The sequence below is a fragment of the Pangasianodon hypophthalmus genome, chromosome 3, assembly GCF_027358585.1.
Source record: "Pangasianodon hypophthalmus isolate fPanHyp1 chromosome 3, fPanHyp1.pri, whole genome shotgun sequence".
In the NCBI taxonomy this organism is placed as follows: Eukaryota; Metazoa; Chordata; class Actinopteri; order Siluriformes; family Pangasiidae; genus Pangasianodon; species Pangasianodon hypophthalmus.
This window is the reverse complement of record NC_069712.1, coordinates 11,325,599-11,347,124: the sequence shown is the minus strand read 5'-3', so window position 1 is coordinate 11,347,124 and position 21,526 is coordinate 11,325,599. Positions and strand designations below refer to the sequence as shown.

General features: G+C 39.4%; 1 protein-coding gene across 1 annotated transcript in view; it reads left to right on the top strand.

Moving 5' to 3' along the window:
• The first annotated feature begins 11,085 nt into the window (after nt 1–11,085).
• The window catches only part of btaf1 (BTAF1 RNA polymerase II, B-TFIID transcription factor-associated), a 28,293-nt gene continuing 17,852 nt past the window's right edge, over nt 11,086–21,526 (top strand). The window contains exons 1-14 of the mRNA XM_026939537.3: nt 11,086–11,554; nt 13,855–13,978; nt 14,336–14,450; nt 14,897–15,043; nt 15,699–15,898; nt 17,961–18,094; nt 18,202–18,331; nt 18,649–18,717; nt 18,917–19,006; nt 19,555–19,650; nt 19,772–19,948; nt 20,101–20,241; nt 20,457–20,581; nt 21,212–21,332. Coding sequence (XP_026795338.3) covers nt 11,541–11,554; nt 13,855–13,978; nt 14,336–14,450; nt 14,897–15,043; nt 15,699–15,898; nt 17,961–18,094; nt 18,202–18,331; nt 18,649–18,717; nt 18,917–19,006; nt 19,555–19,650; nt 19,772–19,948; nt 20,101–20,241; nt 20,457–20,581; nt 21,212–21,332 — 1,683 coding nt within the window. The 5' untranslated portion in view covers nt 11,086–11,540. The remainder of the gene's footprint in view (nt 11,555–13,854; nt 13,979–14,335; nt 14,451–14,896; nt 15,044–15,698; nt 15,899–17,960; nt 18,095–18,201; nt 18,332–18,648; nt 18,718–18,916; nt 19,007–19,554; nt 19,651–19,771; nt 19,949–20,100; nt 20,242–20,456; nt 20,582–21,211; nt 21,333–21,526) is intronic.

The window sequence follows — 21,526 nt, the reverse complement described above, 5'->3', positions numbered from 1 at the left end:
ACTCCAGCTGTTTTATCCACCTCGGGTCAGAGTTTCTTAGCCAAGACCATGCTGGAGTATGACAGACATCAGCCACAAGTAATTCTTACTGTGAACAGATCATGTACATTACATGCAAAAAAAAGACTGTACTGAGGAAGTGAAACAGACATTTTCTTTGAAATCTTACTTGTCAGTATAGTAGCAGCGTGGCCTTGTGCTGCTGACCAGAAGAAACCTCTGGATCTGTGAGTTGATACACAAGAGGAAATCCATGCTCATCCTCAGCCCAGGACACCATATACTGTACATAAGCCTCCCTGACGTCAGCAAATTCACTTGTCTGTCTTCGTCCACATTTTGTGTATACACAGAATCCGAAAGCACTTGAAATGTTAACTGCACCAGCCGAAATTCTGTCTATGAACCAAACCCTAATCCTAACCATAACATCTTAAGACTCACATGAACCAAATCAAACATTTTAAGACTTAGTTCTTTTTGGATTCTTTACTTATATTTATAGAATTGTTGTAAGTTTAGCCCCATCGTATTAGACATTTGGAACTATTCTTCCACAATTTTGATTCTGCTATCATTTTGTCCCCTATTATTTCCAAAGTAGGCCACATTTATCAAGTACAATAAAAGCGTAAATTGAGCATAAAACAAGCAAACAAAAATTTCACCATCTTGCCTTTAGAAGTCGTGGAGCATCTGTATAATCAACCTTGTGTCAACAGAAACATATAAATCAGAGGGAAACATTTTAACAATCATGATTTGCAGTTAAATTGTTATATTCATTATCTGTAGCAGTAATATATAAACAACACAAAAATAACAACTAAGTAATTGGTAAGTAAGTGAGTTTCAATACTGTTATTTATTTCCTATTATTTCCAGCTTTTGCTTTGTACTCCCCTTTAATGCCTGTTTTAAAGTGATCAAAAAGTACACCAGTACTTCTAGCTTCGCTTAAGTGGCATTGCTTTTCTCTCCTTTTGATTTGCTTACTTCTGTATCTATCTTTACCATTTAAAACTGAAAAAAGACAGTTAAAAAAAACAATGAGGTGCATCAATGTGGTTAATCAAAGAATATAATATTCAAATAAAGGGCTAGTGGGCAGACTCTCATTTCCACACAGCCAAATAATTATATCAAATCATGTTGATTTAATGTTGTATGACAGTCTCAAAGGCATATAACTTACATTTAAACATTTAAATGTGTCTTGTGAAACAATGCCACACCATCTGCATTATTACACTATTGTTTTCAGTCTAATTTCACTTTATTTCTTGTAGATAAAGTAAATGCTTGACCACCTGCCACTGGTGAACTCTGACCTCTCTGTGAGGGCTCTACCGGACACCATGTTCCTCTAAGGGATTGGTACATGCACTTTGGCCAGAACACAGCTCTTATTCCTCACATCCTCAGACACTTGACGTAATTATACAATACATTCATTCATCCATACACTTTACATTTCAACTAGTAAACTAAATGCTAAAAGACACAGGTACCTCCAGTTTTTTATATGTGAAAATCAATTCTATCAATTTTGTGAAAATCAATTCTAAAGTCATTGTCGAATGATTTTGTGTTTAAGTCTGAAGCATGCCTTCCATTGCAGAAAAGCTTCACTGACACCTTGCACTTGGATATAGCAAGACTTTTTCCCTGTTTTTATCTGCATAAATATGAAACATATTTTTATTATTATACTAATGACCTCACACACAGAGCAACTTGGACACAAAAATATCTCTGCGTTCTGAGGCTTTCCACATTGCTATCCTTGTTGCTGGTTGACATTGTGGTAGTGAGATTAGATAGATAGATAGATAGATAGATAGATAGATAGATAGATCACTTCATTCATCCCAGAGGGAAATGCACAAGAACCTTCGACTTTGCTGACAGGAAAGCAAACCCAGGCGGGAGTGGTGAGAGTGCCAATTCCTAGCTACTACACCACCAAGGATACATATCAACATACAAGTATTAAAGCAAATAGACCTACAGATTAATATAAAATAGAAATGATGTGGCATAACTTCAGCGCTATTGAATTCTTGAATCTGATTGGTCAGAAGGTGTTGATTCATTTTCTATAACAGCAACTATGACAATAGTGTCAGTTGCAAGGCATATTACAGGTTTACATAGATTCATGTGGGCATTCTGATATGTTATCATTTTCACAGTTCCAGCTAATTAACATTTATGGAAAGACTCTCCAGTGTCAGCGGTAAAGCTGTTTCTATAAGTTTTCCACCATGGGAGAGTCTTCAGACTTTGCGCTTCCCACACAGTTTGTGTTTTTTTTCTTATTAACTTCAAGACAGAGAGAATAAAAGAAGCTGGTGAAAAAAAACAACTGTTTATAGCTGTTATAGAGAACAGGAACTAACTTGTTTCACCTACGTTCTGCAATGTTAAATGTTACTCTGCGTTCATAGAATGTATGACATATCATTCTTTAATTAATGACAAACAGGAACTGTTGGTAAATTGCTGTGATATGAAAGGTATTAAAAAAAACTGAGTGTGCTTTATAAGAAAATAACCAACTGAATCAATTCATGCTTTATTCCTTACATACTGTATATACAATGTGTGTATACATTAAGGAACTGGAGCTTTACTGATGTGCTAATATAGCCATTTCTTTCCCTTAAGACTTTAATTTGATTCTAGACAGCCACAGTTTTCCTAAACAGATTGTTTTCTGCTTCCTCTGTTTATGTCTGAGTTTCTCTAAATGACAAAATTACTTCAAGATTTTGCACACTTACATACTGATAATGCTCTGATGACAGGACAGTTCTTACAGTGTTTGTGGCCCGTAGTCTTTAACTTTGAATGAGCAGCTGATTTGTCTGCTGCTTATTCAATTTTGTGATTGACAAATCACACATCATTCGGGGATGTGTCAGTCTGAGCTCCTTAATGCTATAAGCTGCCATTACAAAACAGAAATTGAAGAAAACATCATTTTCTTGCAAATCATTTAAAAACTCAATTCCTTACTTTCAAAGCTCAGTAAATTCCTAAAGGGAAGGTTTGATTTAATTTGATCAACTTGATCATTAGTAGGTCACATGATCATAACGTACACTGTGTAGGCTATTCATGTGCCAGGAACTCATTAACATACCTAAAACCCCTAAAAAAAACTTTTAAATATTGTCTATATTTTATTGTTCTGCATTTAAAACCTGGTTTTGTTTTATAGAAGTTAAAATACGGCTTAATCTTTCCAGACCAACGCATGAGCAGTCCAAAAAATTTCCAACACAATGCATTTGGATGGGACTAAAATTCCCAGAGATAATCTGGTAATATAGTCACTCTGATCACAGGATCCTTATAATAAAATGTGTTTGTGACTAGGCAAGTTTTGGTTATGACATTTAGTGCAATATACAACATATCGTGGACAATTATCACTATCTATATTCTTCTCAGTGGATGTTTAGTGGAAGAACCCCATATAGGTGCAGGCTAATAAATAAATAAATACAAAATTGTGATATAAACTTTGGGAAAAGGTTGGGCTATTGCCATGATATGAACATGTAATATCAGTCCATGACTTTTTCTGAGTCTAGACAGTATATACTAACCAATCCCATGTTGATGACAGTGACAGCATGAATCTCGTCATGCAGGAAAGCAGCTGGTCCCTGTCTTGTTTCCCTGTCTGGTTTGGCATTGCTCATAGCTCTCCTGGAATCTCTGTACCAGAACATGCTCTTGGCTGAAGAGTGGCTGGTGGGTGAACTCCAGCGTTGCCAGGTTCAGATCCAGCTGCCAAAGCTTTTTTCTGCTTCGCTGACAGCCACAGACTAAACAGAGGAAGAACTGAGTTTAGCATGACAGGACAGGAGGCTACAACACACAGACATTAAAGTGGTGATGGCAGTGCCAACAGCATTGTAAACTATAAAGACATAGTTTCTCATCAAAAAGTGAATGGTTCTGATTTACACAGGGAATGGATTGACATGTATGTTGAATGTAGAAAAAAACATTAATCAGACTACTCTTATTTGTGGAATAGCAAATTTTTGGGTTTTTATATACACTATTTGGCAAAAGGTTTGTGGACACCAGACCATCACACCCATATGTGCTTCTTCCCCAAACTGTTTCTGCAAAGTTGGAAGCACACAATTTTGTAGAATGTCTTTGTATGTTGTAGCATTAAGATTTCCCTTCACTGGAACTAAGAGGCCCAAACCTGTTCCAGCATAACAATGCCCCTGTGCACAAAGGGAGGTCCATGAAGACATGGTTTACCAAGGCAGGTGTGGAAGAACTCGAGTGAACTGCACAGAGCCCTGACCCCAACCCCACTTGACTTTGTGTTGGATGACCTGGAACGTAGCCCAGGCCTCCTCACCCGACATCAGTGCCTGACCTCACTGATGCGCTTGTGGCTGAATGAGCACAGCCACACTAAAAAATCTAGTGGAAAGCCTTCTCAGCAAGGGGGTACTAAATCTGGAATGGGATGTTCAAAAAGCATATATGGGTATGATTGTCAGGTGTCCACAAACCTTTGGCAATATAGTGTTTTTTATTAGAAAACTAAAATTCTGTGCAGAAAAATAGGACACTGACTTGCTTACAAAGGTAACTATTGATTATATAACTACTAACAAGTGACTTCTCAGGAACATTTATTTTTATAAAGTCATTGATGTAATTAGTGTAGTGTGAGTGCCTCTTAATTTTATGCACATACCTTTTGAAATACAGTAATGAGACAAGGGTGTGTTGCAAAGGGAAATCCATTTTCAAGCAGAGGGTTTCTGTAAAGGGTTAAAAAGGGAAATCATGCAGCACCCTGCAGTGATCATGCAGCCATTTAGAAGTAAAGGAAAACAAACATAAAGTGTCTTAGTAAGGTGTTGGGCCACCACGAGCCACCAGAACAGATTCACTGCATCTTGGCACAAAGTCTCTGGAACTGTACTGGAGAATGAACACCATGCTTACAAAAGATATTCCCCCAGTTGATGTTTTGATGATTGTGTTGGAGAGAGCTCTCTAACACATTAGTCCAAAATCTCTGTTCAAATGGGTTGAGATCTGGTGACTGTGAAAGCCAGATAATATGATTTACGTTATTTTCATCCTCATCAAACGATTCAGTGAGTCGTCATGCCCGGTGGACTGTATGCAGGAAGAGCCCACTCCTGTCAGGTGTTTTTTTAACAATGGACATTGTCACAAAGCAGCTTATAAATTTATAAATTTATTCCTAACGAGCAAGCCAGAGGTGACGGCGGCAAGGAAAACCTCCCTGAGACAATAAATGTTTCATCATGTAATAAAGTTGATCAGTCAGAAGAACTTTGTATTAATTTGCAGTGAATCTTCCTTCTAAGGGGACAAGTGGACCCCAGTAACGTCATCAAATTGCCATGACCCTGACCAGGATGAAGCAGTTACTGAAAATGAATAAATGATCACTGATTCAGTGTGATTCAAAACACGATGCATGAGACCATATGCCACAGTAAAGTGTATCTTTAAAACAGAACTGCTACTTTTTATTTTAAAATCAGTTGGTTGGTCTTTTTATAAGTCGTTTTCCTTGTTACTTCAGGGTTATTATATACATACAGACCCTCATCATCATCTCATGGGAAACTGTTAAAATTAATCATGTATAAAATATAAATTGCAGAGATCAACACCAGATTTGTATTGCTATCCAATGACAATTTAATATGCATATATTACCAGGAGTGTCTTTGTGGAAATGTAAAAGCTTTTTGTTTATACTAAGGTGTTTCAGCCCTTCCTGTGCAGTAGGACTTTGCATTTCATTCACACCTTCTATGTTGACAACCACATCCTGCCATTTCTTCTCCATGAGCACAAAGAAACAAGAGTCTCTGTGAATTACTTAAAAATTCATTATAAATATAATGTATTTTTTATAAAGGCAATTAACTGAGAGCATCTGTGCATGCATTGTGCTAATTGTAAGCCATTAATTCAAGTCTGCTTCTGAGTACAGTAGTGGCATTACCTATTCTTAGAAGTGTGGCCTTCTCAGGTTCTTCAAACTCACACCAGAAAACTCATACCCTTTTTCATCTGAACAGCTCTACGAAGAAGGAAGAGTTGAGATGCATTATTAAAAATTGTTCATCTCACTAGTGTGCAGATATACCACATAGGCCTAAACCTTAAACCTGAAATTAATAGCATTTTTGCAAAGTTAGATCAAGTGTTATTATTGACTAAAGAGTAGAACCTGAAGTACTTTCAATGAGGAAGGTATTTAAGGTCAAGTTATTTGATTCAATAATGATTTTCAATTCAAACCATCCAGAAAAATGCAGTATGAGTGTCAACAAGCAAAATCAACATTTGTAATGTACAGTTTGGAAACTGGAGAAGATTTAGGCTTACAAATTCCAAAGTGTAATGTACTGTAATGAAGCGGAGTTACTCTTATCACTCTGGAGTTTATTTCCCTACAACAGCATGTCAGGTGTTTTATTCCACTTGTACAACAGCAATCTGGCAACAATTACAGTTTTTAATTTATTAATGAATGATGTACTATACCACTTTTTTTACCGTTTATTGTTACATTTAATGTTGTTAAATGTCAGTGAGACAAGTTAGTTCCTGTTATCACCTGTGTTATAGCAGCTATAAACAGTCATTCTCTCACCAGCCTCTTTTTTCTCTTGAAGCTACTAAAACAAACAAAAAAAAAAGCCATACTGTATATTAAATTGATTTGTAATTATTATAAATTATTACTTATAGCAAGTATACTTGCTATTAAATAAGTTTTGAAATTACTTCCAGAATATTATAAAAATTTCATACAGAAGCAAATGGAGAGATCATAAAGGGGTAAACTGACCCAAATTTATGTTTTGTTTTTTTTAACTGTACACATATTTATACACAGAAATGTTGGTGTTGATATAAGTGTTTTTATTCAACACTGTGTACTTAGCATATATTTAATGGTCAAAAATAAAAATTGGCACCAATGACTTCAGTCTTAATTCTTATTAAATAAGTGCTAATGATTAGCATTTCCAGCTCAGAGCTAGCTAGCTGCTTTACTTACCATTGCTTTGGTGCACATTTGAAAAAGTTATCCATAAATATTGTTAAATAACTTTAGGAGGTTTCAAATGGGCTGGGTAATTAGGCTAAGATAAGCATTTTAGCATTATGCTAAATAGCATCCTGGCTAAGCAGTGGAGTAAGTTAACTAACAGGTAAATTAATTCAAATTAGTCATTTTGTGCTATTGCACAGTTCTCTGCACAGCATAAGAGATTAGAAGTACAAATCTGTACAAATCTTGATAAAGCCATTTAGCTATAGGCATTCCTCTCTAAATTGAATTTCTTTCAATTTACCATTTCTTTCTTTCTGTTGGTTACTTAGCAGTTAGTGAGGGATGTTAGGTGCTACAAACTCCCTAAAAGTGCTTCTATCTATCTATCTATCTATCTATCTATCTATCTATCTGTCTGTCTGTCTATCTATCTTTCTGTCTGATTGTCTATCTATCTATCTAGCTAGCTAGCTGTCTGTCTATCTGTCTGTCTGTCTGATTGTCTATCTGTCTATCTATCTATCATTCTGTCTGATTGTCTATCTATCTCTATCTATCTATTTGTCTGTCTGTCTATCTATAGAGAGAAGTATTGGTTGGCACCCTGCAAGAAAATGGAAAAAGGAAAAGATTACTCAAAAAAATTTAAATCTGTGATGTGATGTGAAAAATGCACAACACAAAATGACTTTAAAAGCAGTAGATTTGCAACCTGAAACCAAACAGTAGTATTTTCCCTGCTCTGATACAATTTACTGCGTTTATCTGAAAATGATTAAGTTGTGAATAAACTGCAGGACTATGGTTGTGAAGCTGTTAGTGCATTATTTTACCCACTCTGGAAGTCTGATTAGCTCTTTCAGAGCATCACAGAAATGTAAAAATCAACAAGCACTGTAGAATAATTGACAGCACCAAAACACGAGTTATATTTTATTTCTCCTATATCACAATCTACCTAAACATTCTAATAAGACAGATGGAAAAATCTGTCTTTCGTTCTTTCTGATGTGACATGCAGTGTCAAACTGACTGATGCTGATTAGGTGTAAGCAGATCCAGGTTTAGATTGCAGATTAAATTAGATATAGGTGATATAGTTCCCCAGAACATCTGGTTATATGGAAAAAGTAACTTTTTCCATTTAAAATAACAGTCGTGTATGAGTCAGACCTGAGTGTTACTACAGAGGAAAGTGTAGCAACATAGAGCATTGCTGTGGTATTCAAAGTAGGTCAGTGGTGGTCTGTGACATATATTCACGTAGTCTGTGATTCTATTGTTATAGTTTATATAATGACTGTAAGGTGATGGAGATCACTATAACCCATTATTAAATTGTAATAGTTATTATTATAGTTAATAACTATAGTTATTATTTAATTATTATAGTTATAAGCCAGGCAGCACAGTGGTGCATTGGGTATTATTACTGCCTCCCAGCTCCCCAGTCCACAGTTCAATACATAGCTGTCTCTGTGGAGTTTCTGTGCATGTTCTCTGTGTGTCCATGTGGGTTTCCTCTGGTTTCCTTCCTCTTCCCAAAAACATGCCAGTAGGTGGACTGGCTATACTAAATTGCTCCTAGGTGTGAATGAGTCTGTGAATGTGTGTGCTCAGGGTATCCTGTGATGGACTGGCATCCCATCCCATGGGCAGTGGTGGATCAGTGAGGGCAGTGGTGGCTCGATGAGGGCAGTGGTGGCTCAGTGAGGGCAGTGGTGGCTCGATGAGGGCAGTGGTGGATCAGTGAGGGTAGTGGTGGCTCAGTGAGGGTAGTGGTGGCTCGATGAGGGCAGTGGTGGCTTGATGAGGGCAGTGGTGGATCAGTGAGGGCAGTGGTGGCTTGATGAGGGCAGTGGTGGATCAGTGAGGGCAGTGGTGGCTCATTGAGGGCAGTGGTGGATCAGTGAGGGCAGTGGTGGCTCGGTGAGGGCAGTGGTGGCTCAGTGAGGGCAGTGGTGGATCAGTGAGGGCAGTGGTGGCTCAGTGAGGGCAGTGGTGGATCAGTGAGGGCAGTGGTGGCTCAGTGAGGGCAGTGGTGGCTCAGTGAGGGTAGTGGTGGCTCAGTGAGGGCAGTGGTGGCTCAGTGAGGGTAGTGGTGGATCAGTGAGGGTAGTGGTGGCTCAATGAGGGCAGTGGTGGCTCAGTGAGGGCAGTGGTGGCTCAATGAGGGCAGTGGTGGCTCAGTGAGGGCAGTGGTGGATCAGTGAGGGCAGTGGTGGATCAGTGAGGGTAGTGGTGGATCAGTGAGGGCAGTGGTGGCTCAGTGAGGGCAGTGGTGGCTCGATGAGGGCAGTGGTGGCTCGATGAGGGCAGTGGTGGATCAGTGAGGGTAGTGGTGGCTCAGTGAGGGCAGTGGTGGCTCAGTGAGGGCAGTGGTGGCTCAGTGAGGGTAGTGGTGGCTCAATGAGGGCAGTGGTGGCTCGGTGAGGGTAGTGGTGGCTCAATGAGGGCAGTGGTGGCTCGGTGAGGGCAGTAGTGGCTCAAAGGTTGGGGTTTCAAGCTCCAGCACCACCAAGCTGCCATTGTTGGGCCCCTGAGCAAGGCCCTTAACCCTCTCTGCTCCAAAGGGTGCTGTATCATGGCTGTCTTCCTAACAAGCTGAGACAAGTGAAGACAAGAATTTCACTGTGCTGTAATGTATATGTGACAACTAAAGGCTTCTTCCTCTTCTTCCATGCGTGTATTCCTGCCTTGTGCTCACCACAGATCCAACACAACTCTGACCAGGATGGCGCAGTAGTTGAAAATGAATGAATGATTGGGGTATAGGCTAAACTGATAAGACACTTGAAATTGAATCTAAAGCTTATTTATTTTAAAAACAAGTATAATACCGTCAGGTTAAAATCTAGTCACTGTTGCAGTGGAGCCTATCCCAGGAACACTGGGTGCGAGTTGTGTCTAATATTTGAATGGTAGAATTATGGTCATAAAATAACTAGATATTTTTGCTCTGATTATAAAGACATCTATGGATTTTTTTTTGGCAGCTATGTGGCTGCCAAAAAAATTTAAGAAGCCCTGGAGTATTCTGTGGGGGTTTCTTTTTCTTTCTTTTTTCTTTTTTTTGGAAAATTACATGAAAAAGCACAATGATATCAAATGGTCTACATTTGGCAAACCTTAATCACTGACCTGCCAAAAAATCTGACTTTGTCTGATCACCGACCAACCGCCAAAACACAGGCTGCTCAAGCTGGTAGACCATGTTTGCTGGCTGATAAGTCATTTTCCAGCATTGTTATTACTTGAATAAATTGATCAATAAATGTTTGATATTTTCTACTTGCCTTACTGTTATTTTCTTTTTCTTTTTTTTAATTGAAGTTTTTATTGCTTTTTTTGGAAGACTGATAGGTAACAGAAATACAACATTACCATAATTATGCAAGGTTACAGATTTTTACAGGCACACTTTGACAATGAAATAAAATACAATGCGAGACAGAACACAAAATAGTTGTCTATTCAGTTTGAGACCTTACAGTAATATATGTCCAGAATTTACTGTTATTTTCTTTAAAAAAAAGATCTATGATGTACCATACCATTTCTGGACAAAATGGTACATCATAGATCTTTTTTTTTTAAAGAAAATAACAGTAAGTTCTGGACATATATTACTGTAAGGTCTCAAACTGAATAGACAACTATTTTGTGTTCTGTCTTGCATTGTATTTTATTACATGGTCAATGCTGTTCAGCCTAAGCTGGCTTTCTCAGTAAGGTGTTTGTAGACTGTGTACTGACTTCTTCAGGTATCTGAGTATTTACTTCTGTTTAGCAAACGAACTTTTCAACTGCATTGTGAAGTGCACATCACAAAGGGTGTGATGATTGCATTAGACTACTGAGGAAAGGAATCCCATATCCTGTCAAGGAGGTTTTTTTTTTTTCCGAGCTGCGTGCTTCCTCTTGACATCTGCGCTCTGATTGGTCAGCCGAAGGCCATGTAACCAATCAGGTCGCAGCTACTGCGGAGGAAGGAATAAATACAAGATGGCTCCTCATATAAAATCAGCCTCCCGGCTTCTCTTTTGTGACCAACAAAATTACTTTTCTTTACTTATTCGCGTGAAATACCTTTTTGGGAGAAGTGCCGAGGGTTAAATTGATGTCTGTGGTGTTAAAGTGTGACTCGCTCTTTTTGTGTGTAAGGAGATATTTGAGAAAAAGCGGGGTGTCTCTTTTTAAGCTAGTGTGAAGTGGCTCCTCCATCGACTCTCTGCTTTTCGGATGGTGTGCGACGATATCGGGCCTTTCTCCATATAGCACGCGCTGGCTAACTCGCTAGCTAGCGCTAGCGCTACACCGGTCAGTTAGTGGCTTGATTAGCTAATCCGCCCCTGAGCGATTCATGGTGACTGTCCGCTATTCAACACACCGCCAACGGACCACACTTACATTAGGGAAAGATATACTTTAATTTTTCGCCATGGCTGTCTCGAGGTGAGTTCTTTTTCTTCTTCTTTCTTTTCTTTTTTTTTTAGAAAATAGTTGGAAAGAGCGGCAGCCAGGCTAACTCCTAGCTAGCTAGCAGTGTAGCTCTGGTTCCACTGCTAGCCACGATGAGCCTGTACAGCAGGCAGACTGCAGCTAGCCTCTTAGCTGGGACTCTGACACAAGGCCACATTTTCATGCCTTTTCAACTGGATATAAAATCATGAGTCGTTGCTAAGGAAAACGAGGACGGTGTATTAAAACGTCGTGGTGAAATGAAGTTTTCTAAAAGCCCTATCTCGCCGTCGATCTCTTGTGTTTATTGTTGTGCTGTGAAAGTTTAGAGAGGCCTCGTTATGTTGGAATATGATGCTAGTGATGACCTTATCAGCGGTGCATTAAACACGTTATGTTGGCGTGATAAGTTAGATGATACTCTAATGATACAGCAGAAAGCTGTAAAAGTTGCAATCTTGTATATGTGATTGTTTAGAGTGTTAGTGGTGCCCTGGATTATTTTGTAGGTAAGATTAGCTGCATCTTGTCCACCTTATCGCAGGTGATTAGTCGACTAAACCTCATACCAGCTTATTAAAGAGTGATCGGGAATAGGTGGTTTACTCTAACGGAAACCTGTCTACGTGATTTCACTAAGTGTGTGTTCAGGATGTGTGTAATCATGCCTGCATCTCTGCTGCGTGCCCAATTATTTGGCCAGATCTTGCTAAGTGTAGGCAGGGAAGCTGCATCATCTCGTCTATTTTTATACACAATGAGAGCACACTGTACCTCTTACCTGCCACTTTCTACAGCATCTCAACATTAAGGTGACACAAATGGTCCTTAAGTGTCTGGAAAGTGTTCACTGAATCAGTGAGAGATGCTGAGAACACCTTTTGCTGTCATTGACGGGTCGGAAATTCCAGTCAGTTATGAATGAGTGTCTCAGTAGGAGGAAGGTGTGTTTTTGTTTTTTTTCTCCCAGATATGGATTTTTCACAAAATCATACAATGTTTTGCACAAGTACCTCCTCAAGTTTGGGTTTCTAGTCTCTCAGTGGCCCGTTTTCTTGCACTTCACTACACACCAAACTGCAGATTTGTTGCCAATATACATTTAATGGTGTTTTTAGCTCTAAAGCACTGTTTGTTTGAATTTCTGGAAAAATGTAGAACTTAAAGGCATTTATTTGCAGCTCTGTAAATGTATAGCAATTCAAAGGATAAAATAAAAAAGGTGTAAATATTATAGATTTGAAAGGCTTGAAACCCAAGAGACCAAGGATGCAAATCTGTTGTCTTTAGGCGCTCCTTTTATTATCTGCACTAACACGGTCACTCTAATGCATATTCATATACATGACCTTTAAACATTAGCAAAATCACTGAGCGTAGAGAACAAGACTGGAAAAAGTCTTGACGAGATCTGGAAAGGGCAGTATCCCTGTAAACCCGTTTCCTGGTCATGCTTTATGTTGATCTGTTATTTTAGTAACATCTTCACTGCCAGTAATGGCCAAAATGACGCTAGTTTAAATGTCTTATGCCAAAGTCAAAACATTTCCACCTCTCAAATGTCTACAGCCATCACATCTGTCACCATGGCACTACGAGCTGGGTTTGTTTACCCCTTTTGCATGAATAAACATCAGCCTCAGTGACCTGAGCTGCTGATTAGCATGTTCTGAAATGTGCTCATGCCCACCTATGGCTTCTTTTTTTTTTTTTTTTTTCCTCCCCTTCCCTTCCCCCCCTTCTCCTTCCTTCAGGGTGTGCTTTCACCTGATAGGATGTCTAGCTCATAACATTGCCAGTGTTGTTTCCGGAGTTGACTGTAACATGCTTCACTTTTGACATGGTGTGCTTAACAAACATATAAAATGTGGTACACTATTGCAGCAGTTTTTCTTTAGTTGTAGGACTTTATCGGAAAGTGATGTATTCCTTTGAATGCAGGTGCACTGAAGCAGTGAAAGTGATGTGGTTATGGCAGCCCAGTTTTCACAAGTTGCAAACATCACCTGTAGTTGTTCAGTGTTTGTGAATAAGCACTGACGGTGAACATTTTTGAAAGGCCAGTGAGCTAGTTGGACAGGTGTTTATTTTATTTGCGTTCCTGCCGCTAAGTAAACCAGTTAGCAACTGACAGTTAGCGTTAACCGCTGATCCTCAAAGCGGGTTTGGTCGCCTAACGCAGAAATAGGAGCAGTGTCTGCTCCACATTAAACGTCTAAATGCTACATGCTGTTTATCATTTTAACACCAGGCATTTCATGACCTGTCATTGTGTGACGTGTGCTGCATTTCAGGCTTGAGCGTCTGTTCATCTTATTGGACACCGGCACAACTCCTGTGACGAGGAAAGCTGCCGCTCAACAGCTGGGAGACGTGGTCAAGCTCCATCCGCATGAGCTAAATAATCTGTTATCAAAGGTGATCTTTCACTTCCCTGTTAACATCCTGCATATCCTCTAATGCTGCTATTGAGGGATGTTTTTAAAGCCTTGTTTGCTTTACTAGCTGACTCATTTAGTTTCAGTTTTACAGTCATGCAATTCATAAATGGCCTTTAATAAATGTGGAACATAACGGAAACGCAAAAGGTTTATCACTAATCTAAAGGTTACAGCAATGTTTGAATTGGCTTTTGTTGAACAGAGCATTTTGTGAGTGTATGAAATGCACAGAAGTAGACTAGACGTATTACATATCTAGGCACAATGCGGTGTGGCCTGAATTAAACCCCTGGTTATGTGGTTTTAATTTTTGTCTTCCTCTCTCCTTTATAAGGTTTTATTATATTTGAGGAGTCCCAACTGGGACACACGAATTGCAGCTGGTCAGGCAGTGGAAGCCATAGTGAAAAATATTCCCGAATGGAACCCAGCTCCCAAGCCAAAGGAAGGTAAATACAGCCTCCTGTATTTCTCTGTGGGCTAGCCACTACAAAGAGTGAACAAAATTCACTGTACAGCACAAGCCAGAACTTCATAGTTACGTTCGATCATAACCTATCTTGCGATGTAAATAGTTGCAACTCTACAGTCAGCATTCATACCTAGTTAACATGCCAGAGAGATTTCTTCTGAAATGTTTATGGGGAAAGTTTCTCTCTGAGAGTGAAACACTAGGGTGAAACAGTGAAAGCGAAGTGAGATTACTCAGCCTGAACTCCATGTGCAGTTGTGTTTCAGCGATATTCTTCGGTATCTTAAATCAGAAGTGAACATGTATGCCTCATAGAGCACATTTAGGAAAGGTTCAAACTACATTTTCTTCAGACTAAATAAGAAAATGTATTGATACATTTTGCAAGCTGCCCCATACTTAAGTGTATTCTGTCCTGCTTAGAGTCCCGTGCAGAAGACATGTCTCCTGAGGACAGCTCTTCAGATAGACTCAGTTTCTACAGGTTTGACATTTCCCGTTTGCTCAGACATGGAGCATCGCTGCTTGGGTCTGCTGGTGCAGAGTTTGAAGTGCAGGACGATAAGTCAGGTAGGTTATGCATGAGCGTGCGCACACAGTAATAATGAACCAGTAAACATGCAGCTTTTGTTTTGGTGTAGTCATGCCAGTGGACTGCATTCTGAAATTGTTTGGACTTTTACTTATAAGGTTTACTTGTGTATTTTGCTCGGAAAGAGTTCCTTAACGTGAATGTATAGAGTGATTCCAGTTGAAGTGTTTTTCCCTCCTTCCCCCTCCTGAGTGAGTAATAGTGTACCTCAGTAAAACTTTGCAAACCAGATGGTTCTTTTGCATTTGACTGGAGCATAAAGTAAATAAAAGTTTGTCTAGTACCTAAAGTGAACAATGCAGACAATTTGTTTGCTATTTGACTGACTTGTCCTCAACTTCTGTGATGATGCAATGAATTTGCCTTGCCAGAACAAAACAAAATTGTTTTCTCTTTGTTTTTTGACCTTTAGCATGTACTTAATTGAATGCTTCCTATTTAATCAGTTATTAATTCATTCATTGCCTTTTTGCCTTTGGCCTCAGTGTTTTTATTCAACTTGTTCACCTTGTTTTAAAACGCTAATGTTAATTCTAGTTATTTCTTCTCTTACATGTACTGAACCTGCACAGAATTGTTACCCACAGCAGTTTGTAGGACGTTTTGATTATCCTGTTTTTGTCTGCTAAACAGCTGAGGTGGACCCCAAGGAACGTCTGGCCCGGCAGAGGAAGCTTCTGCAGAAGAAGCTTGGTCTGGATATGGGTGCTGCTATAGGCATGGATACAGAGGAGCTGTTTAATGATGAAGACTTGGACTACACCTGTACCTCCAATGTAAATAGGTCACAGCCTGGCAAGGGGGCTGTGTTCCAGAGTTTCCGCAGCCACACAGTAAGACTGAATTACTTCTCTTCACAACTGAGTAGACAAACAAAATGGTTTTATTAGGTGGTGTATGCATCTATGCATTAGTGTTATCACTACAATTATTTGTACAACCTGTACACTTCCATGTCGTTGTAGAACTTTACGACCTTACCTGGTCACATACCCTTCACCTGGGTCAGTGCCTTAATTACCATTTGAATTTCCTGTTGCACTATCCTCTAACGCAGGGGTATTCAACTAAAATGTGTGACAGCTAACATGACTGAATGGGTATAGCAGTTAGCTTTTAAAGTTGAACCTTTAGCAATTAGTTTGTGGCTATAAATAAGGCCCATCATTTTAAAGTGATTTTGTTTCTTAGTAGGGATTCACATTACTACTTTTGACTAGCGCCACAGTCTCTGCACAGGTAAGACACCTGTTTTGAACTTGAGAATAAACAAATAATTCTCTGTCCGATCGTCTTTAATCATTCTGTTTTCGCTGTCAAGCCACAGCTGAGAATCTGCTACAGAAGTTGTGAGGATTTCAGAGTCGCTTTATTAAGCCCATTTCTTTTCCCCCATTTGGAGATCAGTTCTGTTCAGATCTGGGTTTCTGCTTGCCTGAGAGCAGTGGCTTATCCACTTACTTTGATAATTAAAATATGATGATTGGCTGTTTTGGCATGTAGTAGATTTTATAGTGTACCAGGACAAACACAATACTGCAATATTTACAATAGCTATCAGTGAAAGGGCACTAACCACAGTTAAGCTATAGTGGTCACAAAACCGATGTTAGAAACTTTGTGATAAACCAACAGCGTTCCTTCAAGGGTATGTAGCAGCATTCCATAGTATGGTGCCCTTTAATTTGGTACATTGATGCTTTTTTTATAAAAGTATCAGTATCCTGCATATCCTTGTCCTTGACTTATTTTTAGGGAACCTATTCTTCTTTTAAGATCTGAATCGTTTTAAAAGGTGTTGTACACTGTTGAAAAATATGTTCAGAAGGTACCATGTTGGACCCCTCTCTAAACACCATCTGTCAAATACCACCACCCTTAAAACATGGATTGGTTGGAAAGTGCTAATATTACATCTTTTATATCATATTTTACTTTCAGTATCACATTAATGTCTTTTAAACTCTCTGTACAGTGTGTTAGTAGGTGTTTTAGTCCGTCATACCTGTTCTTTTGGGCTGGTTGCATTTATCAGCCCCACGCAGGAGCATCTGATAAGCTTCTCCAGATGCAGACAAAATGGCCCCACCCTGCTTTTTCACTCATGCAAGGTGGTGAGCTGCTCTCTAACATAGCAATAATTTGACAGCAATAGGTTTTCCTGGTTCATTGTGAATGGAGGCTATAATGACTAAAGTTAAAATTCCTGTACTTTAATATGCCTGATGCAGTCGCTTTTGTATGTTGTTTCAAGTCCGACTTCTGCCTGACATGTGACTCAGTTTGAGTAGTCAGTTTGCATGCATCACAGTCACCATACTACCATACATGTGTCACCGTATGTCCCTTAAGTAAGACTTATTCCATGGTGAAATTATCATGTTGGTAGCTAACTAACTCTCATTATGCAAACAAATCTGGTTTGGTCACTTGTAATTTGCTATTGCAGGCATTACATTTTAGGAAATAACGTGTGGAAAAAATGCTTTTAAAAAAAACCTGCATTTTTTTCTAGTAGTAGTGGGTGTTGTGTCAAATGTATACCACAGCATAGTTTAAAATCATCACATATTTTTATTGTTGTTTCCTGAACAAATAAGAGAAGTGTGGACTGGATTCCTTACAGTTTCTCATCAATATGAAATACAGTTGTCAAATATTTGACATGAATTTGATTGCTGACTGATCATTTGCAGCACATGAGCAGTGCAAGTGATGTTAAGGTAATGTTATTCTGTGTTCAGTCACGTACATCCGGTGTGGATACGGCAATAAAAAAAAAAAAAATCATGTTCTCTCTCTTCATGCTATTCAGTATGTCTTTCTGTTGAATTGCAGTTTGCATAGCTGTGTGTTTCAGTGGTGGGTAATAAAATGGATGTGTTTCCTCCACAGCCTATGCAGGCAGCAGAGTTTATAGACTCCGAATTCCGGCCTGGCATGAGCAATCGCCAGAAGAACAAGGCTAAAAGGATGGCCAAGCTGGTGGCAAAGCAGAGATCTAGAGATATGGACCCCAATGAAAAAAGGTACTACCATCTTCAGTACACTATAACAATCCTCCTACTTGTGTATTTGAGTTCCCGTTTAGAGGTATGGATGAGGCATCCATGTTCTACTGTGTTTCATTTCTCAGCAACGACAGCTTCGAAGGAGAGCCAGAAGAGAAACGGCGGAAAACCACAAACGTAGTCATCGAGCAGCCGGCTGCTGAGAACAAAGTCTTAATTGATAACATTCCTGACAACTCAAGTTTATTTGAGGAGGTGTGTAAACAAAAATACTTAGTTCAGAAAGACCCTTGATGCACATACATATCCAACACAGTTACACTCAACACACATACATACAGTGTTATATGATACTTGCATACATGCTGGGATCCCACCTGTAATAACACCCAATGTATGCTATGTCAAAATATTGTCCTTGTTTTGGGCTTTCCCTTCTCACAACACACCTCATCTAGATCATGGTTAAGTACTGATTAGTTGGATCAGATGTGTTGACAGTAGGGAAAATTTGCAGTATCAAAGATTTGCTTTTTATTTATTTTATTTTATTTTTTGTCTCTGTACAAAAGACTCAAGAATGGCCCCTGGAAAGTTTCTGCGAAGAGCTTTGTAATGACCTGTTTAATCCATCCTGGGAGGTACTGTAATTATTTTCTCTTAATCCATAACAAGCTTTAACTTTTAATGCTATGGGATATTTGCTTAACTGCAGGTTACTAATGTTGAACTGTGTGTATGTTTTAGGTATTTCCTGGTTTTTCTCTATATATTTTAATGCTATATTTTGTCAGTATATTCAGTAATTAACAGGATAACTGCTGTGTTTTTGGACTACAGGTGCGGCACGGTGCAGGCACAGGCCTGAGAGAGGTGCTGAAGTGTCATGGTGCAGGAGGAGGGAAGATGGTGGGCAGCACTTCAGAACAGGTAAAGTTGAAGAACTCACTGCTGTTCTTTTTATCTGTTTATCCAATAAAAGGTCCATAATGATGAATTCAAACTGCTAATTTGCTAGCCAGTGCTTCATCTTCATTTTGTTTTGTGGATTTAAAAGAAACACAGCTGCTCTGTTTTACTGCATATATACTGCTGATTTTTCGCATGTATCCGCGTATAGCTAAACTTAGCATTTACCTAATCTAGCTTTGAAGGATCTGTATTGACGCAAGTTGGCACGGTCAGAGTTGTTGCCAGGCATCGTGGCGATATGTCTGGTGCATGAAAATCTTTATAAATACTTTCATGAGACTCATGAAAGCATAAAAGCAGCACCACAGCCATATGTCCAGTTTTGCAACAAGTAGCTTAATGTTATAAGCTTAATGCAGCCGATGCCTTTTACTGGTGTAAAACCCTCTGCGAGTCTGAATGTTGTCAGATAATGGCAGGGTTTATTTCTTCATCTGGAAGTGAAAAGTTCACCTGCATTGTGAGCTGCTGTGCCTGCATTTTAACCTGGTTAACTGTTTTCTCAGTTGGCCCAGCAGCATCAAGACTGGTTGGAGGACTTGGTCATCAGGCTTCTCTGTGTCTTTGCTCTGGACCGCTTTGGAGACTTTGTGTCTGATGAAGTAAGACACCATTTCTGTGACCTTCTGGACTAGTTTTTGTTCCCACTGTAACTATTGGACTTTCTTCCCTTTTTGTTGTAGCAGGCTCTTCTAATTGTCCATAATTTTAATGCTTTATTAGGTTGTTGCACCAGTCAGAGAGACTTGTGCACAGACACTGGGCGTGGCCTTGAGGCACATGACTGAATGCGGCGTTACCATGACAGTGGATGTTTTGTTGAAGCTGCTTACGGAGGATCAGTGGGAGGTTCGGCATGGAGGACTATTGGGCATCAAATACGCCCTTGCTGTCAGACAGGTAAGAAAAGCATCTACGTTGCCTTATCTGGGTGTGGCTTTTTGTGAGTCTTTGAATGTTGTATTGAACATTTTTGCATAAAAATGTGTAGAAAGTTACACTTAGACAATTTAACATAAACCTGTCAATGCATGTTTGTCCTCATCCCACAGGATCTTATTTCACAACTGCTTCCTCGAGTACTTCCTGCCATCACTGAAGGTCTCCAGGATCTGGATGATGATGTGCGTGCAGTAGCAGCTGCTGCTCTTATCCCTGTAGTGGAGGGACTGGTGCAGCTACAGCCTGCTAAGGTCAGAGAGTAAATGCTACTCAATAAATACTCAATTACATGCTAATGCTTGCAGTGTTCTGAGTGTATTGCACCAGGCTAGCAAATAACTGATTCCTTCCATCTTCATGTCTCTCATTCGGTGTAGTATAGTATTAAATACTGTGTACTAGTTAGACTAGCACTTCAGTTGGTTAGCCATTTTCATATTAATATCCTTTTGTTTGAATGTTGTAGGTTCCTTTCATAGTGAACACACTGTGGGATGCTCTGCTGGAGCTCGATGACCTCACAGCTTCTACAAACAGCATCATGACTTTACTATCGTCCCTGCTCACATACCCTCAGGTCCTTCAGTGCAGGTATGCCTACAAGTCTGCAAGTCCTGTTTATCATTTACATTTGTATTATAATTCTAAAACATCAGCATAGACATTCCGACTTCTTATATAAGCAATAATAATTAAGCTGTCTTGGATTAAGTGTTAGTCACCCTGAAGGAATTATAATGATGTTGAGTTTGACTATTGATATTGGATTGCCTTGCAATTGAGGCGAGCAGACGAGGGCTAAAGGTCTTACTCCAGGTCCCAACAGTGTTAGCTTGACACTACTAGAATTCGAACTCCCAACCTTCTGATCAGTAGTCCGGAGCCCTAACTGCTGAGCCACCACTGTTAATGTCTAATAGCTCATGGAAAATTTAGCAGCACTTTCATATGTTTTCTCTTCATTGGCATGGGCAGATCATATACAAACACAGTGCAAAACAGGATATCATCATGCTAGTAGAATAGTCAACTATTGTACACAGTTACATGACATGGTAGCTTTTAATGCTGTGTCTAAAATGAGTCATCTGTCAATAGTTGCTGTCATTCTGTTTGTAAATATTTGCTCAAACCTGTGTGATTTAATTGGTTTTAAAGCCGATAGGATTTTAAAATGGTCCTGTCCTGTTCTGCCTAACAAACTCTCCTCATCACCTGCAGCATGCAGCAGTCACTGACCATTTTGGTTCCTCGAGTGTGGCCATTTCTTAGACACACCATCGCTTCTGTTCGACGTGCTGCCTTAGAAACCCTTTTCACGCTGCTGTCCAAGGCTGATCAGGTAAGCTATTAAGTAGAACATGTATAATGGAGCTTCCAAGAGACTTCTAAACTGTTTTACGAGAGGTATTAAACTGTGCAATTTAGTCATGCAGGGTTAAGGTTTAGAAGTTCATTCCAGTAGTTATCTGTACTAACCCACTTTGTGTCACGTCTAAGCTAACTGCAAACCAAATATGGCAGATTCTCTCTTAC